General features: G+C 39.7%; 1 protein-coding gene across 1 annotated transcript; it reads right to left on the minus strand.

The window, feature by feature from the left end:
* Window positions 1–630: 630 nt before the first annotated feature.
* LOC110317192 (olfactory receptor 2F1-like) lies at window positions 631–1670 on the minus strand. Its single transcript, XM_021191609.1, has one exon. It carries the CDS (start codon window positions 1651–1653, stop codon window positions 715–717), a length of 939 nt encoding a protein of 312 aa, XP_021047268.1. The 5' UTR covers window positions 1654–1670; the 3' UTR covers window positions 631–714.
* Between the last annotated feature and the right edge of the window lie 6582 nt (window positions 1671–8252).

An 8252-nucleotide genomic window follows, 5' to 3' on the forward strand; every position in this document is an offset into this window, starting at 1 on the left:
GGATCTTTTTGCATTTTGCATTTTCTTTGATTGTCATGCCCGTGTTCGGTATAGAATCTTCTGCACCTGAGATTCTCTCTTCCATCTCTTGTATTCTGTTTCTGATGCTCACATATGTGGTGTGCTATAGTAAATGTGTATATGTCAGATGATAACTTTTGAATCAGATCTTTTCTTTCATCATGTGGGTATTGGGTACCAAACACAGATCATTGTCATTGATGGCACTATCTTAACTCACTAATCCATCTTGACATCGCAGAATTAGAGTGTTGCCAAATAGTGTGCATTACTCTGCTGTCTGAGCTAACTTTTCTTTCTGGTTCATACACATTCCTATATTGTTTTATTCTATTCCTTTCAGTTTAGAAAATATACACATTTCATTTAACTTTCAACATAGCATTTACATCTTAATGTTGCTGCAATTTTTTTTAACTGAAACAGAGGCCACAATAAATACCAGAGGTAAAATTCTGCTCCCTATTACCTCAAAGGAGTATCATGTAGATTTAGGTCCTGATAACTATTCCCTTACACACATACACAGGCACACTTAAGGGCAGGTTATATGTGTGGCTCATACCTCAATACGACTAGAATTGGGAAAGTAACTTTAGTGACAGGCATTGGTATATGGGCTGTATACATGACTCACCAATTAAATGTGTTCACAATCTTCTGTAGGACTCCTCTCCTTTTGAAAAATTTCTTCTAATTCTTTGATTCAAAGTTCTTCATCAGAACTCGCCTGAAAGCAGCCTTTACATCCTTGTTCCTCAGACTGTAGATGAGAGGATTCAGCATGGGGGTGACCAAAGCATAGAAGATCACTACCACCTTGTCCTTCTCAGCAGAGGCTGTGGACGCAGGCTGCAGGTAGGTGAAGAGGGCCATCCCATAAGACATGGAGACCACAGTCAGGTGGGAGGCACAGGTCTCAAAGGCTTTGCGGCGTCCCTGGGTAGAATGGATCTTCATGATGGCAGCCACAATGTGGGCATAGGACAGAGAGACCAGGGAGCAGGGCACCATCAGCACCACCACACTAGAAGCCAGTATCACCACTTGGTTGAGGGTGATGTCCACACAGGCCAGTCTGACCAGTGTCAGAGTCTCACAGGCCACATGGTTGAGCACATTATGCTCACAGGTGGGAAGGCGCATGGTGACTGCTGTCTCCACAGCAGAATTAACTACACCCACAAACCAAGAGATACCTGCTAGAGTCATGCAGAGCCTTGGGCTCATCACCACTGTGTACTGTAATGGATTACAGACAGCCACATAGCGGTCATAGGCCATGGCAGCCAGCAACAGAAACTCAGTTCCCCCAAGAGTCAGAGCAAAAAAGAGCTGGGTCCCACATAGGGCAAAGGAGATGGTCTTTTTCTCCATGAGGAAGTGTGCCAGCATCTGGGGCACCCCACTTGAGGTGTAGCAGATGTCCACCACTGACAGGTGACAGAGGAAGAAATACATGGGCAGGTGGAGTCGTGGGTCCAGTGCAATCAGTAGGACGATGAGCCCATTGCCCAGCAGAGTCAGCAGGTAGGTGACCCCAAAGAGGACAAAGAGTCCAGCTTGGATGTTTTTGTCACTTGTTAAACCCATAAGGATAAACTCACTTACCCAGGTCACGTTTTCTCTCATGGTGCAGTTTGGTCAGTTGGCCAGAAATACAGGAAATAGAATCAAGGACAGGCAAGTTAAAATATCATTTTACTTTTACACTAAGTCCTAGGTAAGACTGGATCTAGAGCTGGGACATAGCCTGTTTCTTTAACCTCGGTGGTTAGGGGAGGAAAAAAATGAAGACACTGAATTTATTCTCCTGAAAAAAAAAAAGAGTAAAAAGCAGAGAGGGGATTCGACGGGGGAGAAGCTACAGATAGGCATGGTAGCATTTCCCTCTAATCTTATCATGTGTGAATTGGAGGCAGGTGCATCAGAGATCTAGAACAGTCTGAGCTACAAAAGGGAGTTTGAGGCCAGTATTGGTTGTTGAATCTCTTTCACAAACAAACAAGCTGATAACTAAAGAGGAAAGGAAACTTGGCTTATAATACTAAAGTATAAATTTCTGAATGTTAACATCCCTGATTTGTCCATTAATTTATATCTAGCATCATGTGCCATAACAGTTATAATCAATCACTGTAGAAGGAAATATGATCCACAATACGGGTGGAGGAAAAGAAAAAAAATATCACAGATGTAAAGCAACAGTAAGGGAAAATTAACACCCGGGGAGGGGAGGGGAAAGACTGGGCATGGGGAAGGTACTATTGAAAGTTAACACGACAGAAAGGCAGGTTTTATAACATGGTATAGCAGTGGTCACATCTTCCTATCAAATGTATGGGAAGAATAAGGATGCCTTCATGATTGTTGGCATCATTTCTAACATCTCAATTCTATTGTTATTCATGCTTCTTGAAAGTCTAGGACATGACCTTGCACAGAATCCTCTCACATATTTTTCAATTCATATATCTGTTTCGAGGAGGCTTATGTCCCTGAGATGAACGTCTATTAAGGAGCTGATCGTTCCAGGATGAGTGCAGGGCATTTTGTACTTGTCCGTGAGCACAAAGACAGAGATATGGGTCTTTCTTTCTTCGATCTTATAATTTAGGAATAGAGAGGTTATTAAAAAGTTAAAAATAAGTATAGTTGTACTAAGTACTATGGACAAACACAAGGTTAGAACTTAGTCAATTAAATTTTAATTTTGGTGAATATTCCTTATATCTCAATGACATGCAACATATATAGTGCATTTTTAAGGATCTTTAAATTAGCAATGAAAAAGTAGTTGCTGAGAGTTTTTGGTGAACATTGGCAATCATATTCATAATGAGCATGAAGGGTCATGGAACTGTCTTCACCTTTCCACTATTGTGAATTCTCCTTTCTCAGCTGAGTTTGTTCTGGGTCATTGTCCTTTATGGCGATTAACTGTTCCTTGTATAAGTCAGTGTCATCTGATAGTTTTGAAATTCCAATCTCTTGGTGTACTTCTTTCTCTCAAGTATTTATCTTGCCAGATGTATACATCATTTATTCTTTTCCTATTTTTCAATTTCATTAACATATATAACATTTGTTAATCAAATCTCCCTCCTTATTCTCCTTTCTTGCCTTTCTTCATACCTACCAACACCTTTTTTTCTTTCCAAGTCCCTCTGCCTCCCACTTTCATGCATCTTGCTGTGTGTATGTGCCCTCCTGAATTTAATTAGGATTCCCATCATGAGCACTGGTGGTGGGATTATTTGCTTGAGTTGGAACAATACACCAGGCTTATTGTTGCTTAATTTATAATGTTTAGGAAATAGAATCAGCCTAGATATCTATTAACAAATGAATGGATAATGACAATGTGGTACATTTACACAGTGAAGTTATATTTAGCTCTGAAGAAAAATAAAGTTGTAAACCTTCAGATAAATGGGTGAAGTTAAAAAATATATTGAGTGAGGTCACACAGCCCCCTTCCATGTCATCTCTCTTTTGTGTAGTTTCGAACCTTTAGTTTCATGTATTTAACTACCTGTAGATGCCAGGAAGATAGAAAGGTGGTATTTGGGAAGGATGCGTTAAAGGAGGTGAGATGGTAGGGCACAGGTGATATAGAAGTAGAGCAGATGAGTATTAGGGATGGAAACGTTTAAGTAGAAGTATGGGTGGGGGTGGGGAAAGGAAAGAGGTTTTGAAGAAAGCTTAATTCATTTTTTCAACTCACCTGGACACTTACTTTTTATATGAAGTATGCATTTTAAACCATCAGTGATTTCACAGAATAAAATAAGAAAATTTAAAAATTGGACCTTGGAATATTCTGTGGAGATCAATGACTTCAGTGTATGTAAACCACTGTAACAAAACAGAAGACATTCAGTGCATCGACATTATGGCATCCAGAACAGAGACACAGCTTCAAATTTAAGAGTTCTGAAGAGCATCCCGATCTCCCTATCTGCAAACAGGTGCTGGAGCCCTACCTAATTGTTGGAGTGGGAGAATAGAGTGCTGGATAGAGCAGGTCCCTGGCCTCCCCACAGCTCTGATCCAGAGTGTATTCTTTATTATTTTCCAGTTTTACTTACATATATAACATTCTTGATCAGTGACCCCATTATCCTCTTTTATCTTATTCCCATTCTCAACAAGAAGGTACCTCTGGCTAGAAGGTATCTCCATGGAAACCATGAAGGGTGGCTTTAGATTCTCAGTGGTAGAAGTTAAGGAATAGAGTCAGAACCTAGGGAGATGCTGTTGGGATTCCTACGGAGATGCATGTTGGGATTCTAAGCACTGTCCAGGGAGCCTGTGACAGGCCACAGAACTTGCTCTCTGAGTCAGCAGAGGGAGTGTCTCAATTTGGACTTGTTCCCAACCCTAGGCTGCTTATTGCTTACAGACAGAATTTTCACTTTCAGATTGGTATTAGTGATTCAGATTCCCTCCCCCCCCCCCAAAAAAAAATGTGGTCAAAAGGGTAGAGATGAAAGGAACCATGGAGTCAGGTGTCAGAATTTCCTCCATCCTGTACATTCTTGTACATAAGTAGAGGGAATCCAAGGGCCAGGGAGAGATCATCTGTTTCCATCTTAGATCCACCTAGGGACCAAGATAAAGGCAGCCTGCCTGACAGACAGAAGTGTCTTTGGCTAGACATGACTCATGGAAGGAGACTCCTGGGCATCTTAGATGGCAGACTCAGGAAAGTATCCTGAGATACCAATAGATATATGTTTTGCACAACAGGCAGAGCTTTGAATGAAAAGTTAGGAAATCTGAGTTGCAGTCTACCTGCTTCATGAATGAATTAACTGTCCTCCATAACTTCAGATTCTTCATCTGAAATGTGTGGATGATGACACATTTCCTCTGAGTTTTTGACTATATATATCAGATGAACTAATGGGTATAAATTTGTTTCAGCAAAATACTCAGTAAAATCTCAAAGGATGCAATCCTTACACTCAGAAAGTCTACAGTACTGAGACTAGTTCTGTCCACCAATATGAGGACAAGTGACAATAGGAACAGTGCTTTTAAGTACAGGAAGTTAACAGAATGGGGCCTCGAGACAATCTGCAATAAACCGTAATGCCTAAGTCTAATTACAGAATTCCTGCTACAATACAATTCAGAAATGATATTAGTCCATCCATACACAGTGCCCACTGCCCACACGGAAACTCCTCACCTTCTTATTCCTGTAACATCCTGATGTCTATTTCAGACCAAAATTAAACTTTTTTTTCTTGTTGGATGAACTTGTAGTGAACTCTTTTGGACAATTAGAGAAGAGTTTCATTTCACTTTTCTCAATGTCATAAACAGTTGGTTGAGGCATGGTAGATCCTTGTCAGAGGGAGGAACATGAGCTCCACGTGCCATCAAAAGGGGACCCATGCTCTATAAATTCACCCTGGCAGGGGAGCTAGAGAGAGTGAGTTGTTAAACTCCTCTCTTGCACAGGAGGCTTCAGTGGCATCACACTAACTGAAGACAGACTGCGTATGCCAGCAAGTAGTAGAAGTGTTTTATATAGGAGCACAAATACTTTAGACAGCAGATATAAGGTAGAAGTAAAGAAACAACTAATGTTTCTGTTTCTTTGAAGATATGTTTGAGGTTACGGTATGGTAAGACATTCTTGCCGCATGCATTGAATTCCATGTATACATCATCGGTTAGCTGATGTATGTGAAGTATGCACCATTCATCTGCCGAGTGAAAGTGTCAGGTTTAGTGAGCATTAAAATATCTCCTAGTTTTAAAGGTTTATGGTAAGTTAAGACATTTAAATTATAGTCTAAGCAACAAAGACATAAAAATAAAGGATTTGGTCTTCCTGCATTCTAGGCATACCTAATGAAGTTCTAAGGTCAGGAAATATTAGTGATCATGGGGCTTCATATTGAAGTATTCAGACTGATCATACAACTGTTTGCGGTGATGATTTTTAAAACCAGGGACCAAGGAAATGATGCGGCTATGCAATTAGATGTGACAAAACTGTTGGGTTAAGCCAAAGCTTACAGTCTTCCATAATACAAATTTTCATCCAAAGTCCAATCTTGATAAAATTCAGGGTGAAAATTCCACCATAGCAAAAATTGTCCTATCAGATAAAGAATTAAACTTCCCTCCATTTTATAGGAATTATTCCATAATACAAATTTTCATCCAAAATCCAATCTTGATAAAATTCAGGGTGAAAATTCCACCATAACAACAATTGTCCTATCAGATAAAGAATTAAACTTCCCTCCATTTCATAGGAATTATTCTCCTGAATGTTGAGATGGTTCACCATTTTGCATTTTAGAGAGGGAGGGCTCTACATCTGCCCTTGGGTCTTCTACCAACCCCATAGCTCCTCCATCCCTTCTCACTCCAACATTGGACAGATGCTTCAAGACTAGGCAGTAACTTTTGATTTATACTATTCCATTCTGTAAATGCCTGACTGCATAGAACGTTTTGTTAATAGTACATTGTTGGGTATCTGACCTAGAAGGGGTCTTTAGTGGCCAGAAATCAATGAGTTTTATCAATAAGTCACTGGAGGAATTCAAAACACCTCTAGCTGCAACTAGTAAGAACAATACAGGAGAGGTTCACAGAGCCATGCTGGCTGCCTAAGTGGCTTTGGTAGCAAACTATCATCACCTTCTCTAAACCCTCCCTCAGGGACCTAGGCAGAGTGCTAGCCCCATGTACAAGACTCACTTTGGTTGGGCAGGTGGCACAGTCCTTTGTAAGTCCTTGGAACACAGTGTTTCCTCTTCGTGGTTATAGAGGTTTTCTTTGTCAGTCTGAGCTGATAACTTCTCAGACCTTATAGATCTCTAGAGGGCAATTATTTACTTTTAAAAAGTATCTATTCTTCCCCTAGATACTTTACAATCCTACTTCTGTCTTCTAAGTTCCCGGTGGAATGAACATGCTGAAAATATTTTACATGAACTTTTAATTGTTCCAGTTCCTAGGCTAAAGACACCTTCTCTGACCTTTGAGATTTTTCACTACCTTCCAAGGCTGCTGCATTTAGGAGACAGGGATATTTGACTCTGTGGCCTGATTTCCAGGGATTGAAAGCTATTGAAATTTAACATAGTATCTGAAATTGCTAGAGAGATACATAGTAAAACCCTTCAAGACATAGGCACAGGCAGGGACTTTCCAAAAGGGACATGGACAGTACAGGAAATGACCCAAAGAGCTGACAAATGGGATGGAAAGAAATTAAAATCTGGACAGCACAGGAAACAATCTGCAGGGGGAAGAAGAGCCGACAGTGTTTGGAAATCTTTGCTCACTGTTTATCAGGTCTGTCTGACAGGCAACTAAGCCTGTCACATATAGGATATGCAACTCTAGAGGGTATGTAGCTAGCTACAAAAATTAACCATCAATGAAATAAATCTTCCAATCAACAAATGAGCTAATTAACAGAGTTAACAGTTTTCCAAGGAGAATTCCAAATGGCAACAGATACTGCAAAAGTGGTCAACATCCTTAGTCACCAAAGTCATAAAAATTAAAACTACTTTGACGTTCTGTCTTGTCCCGGTCTGAATGCTATTATAAAAACAAATGAAACAAACAAAACCTCAAAATAAATTCTGACAAATCTTTTGGAGAAAGAAGAACCCTTAAACACTGCTATTGGAGGTAAAAGCTTCATGTAGCCAGTGTGGAAATCAGTGTGGTGTTTTCTCAAAAAACTGAAAATATAGCTTACCAGAGCAGTCAGCTCTCTTCTACTTTTTTTTTTTTTTATACTTGAAGGAATATAAGTTAAAAGACCACAGCAATACTTGCTCCTCTGTTTATTGATGTTCTACTTACAATAGTTAAGATACAGAAACAACCTGGATGTTTCTCGGCGATTGAAAAGATTAAAAGGCACATATAAGTGACAGAATTTTAGTCAGCCATAAAGAAAGATGAAATCATGGCATTTGCAGAAAAATAAATGAAACTGGAAAACACTGTGTTAATATAAGCCAAACTGAGAAACACAAGTACTGCACATTTCATTCTATGTATTTCTTTGTATTCGCATGTGTATATATTTACTTATAAGTGTCTCTGAGTAGGTCATGAAACTAGAAAAAGAATCATGAGAATAGAGGAAAAGATCTTAATGGGGAAAGAAAGAGAGAGGGTAATCAAATATATGTGTCATAAAAGCTTAAGGAATGCCTATTTTGGGGCAGGAGGCTTCG

Source organism: Mus pahari, chromosome 2, assembly GCF_900095145.1.
Source record: "Mus pahari chromosome 2, PAHARI_EIJ_v1.1, whole genome shotgun sequence".
Taxonomy (NCBI): domain Eukaryota; kingdom Metazoa; phylum Chordata; class Mammalia; order Rodentia; family Muridae; genus Mus; species Mus pahari.

Excerpts from the sequence above, each read along its gene's own strand:
- LOC110317192 (XM_021191609.1), bottom strand. The coding sequence starts at position 1,653 with ATGAGAGAAAACGTGACCTGGGTAAGTGAGTTTATCCTTATGGGTTTA.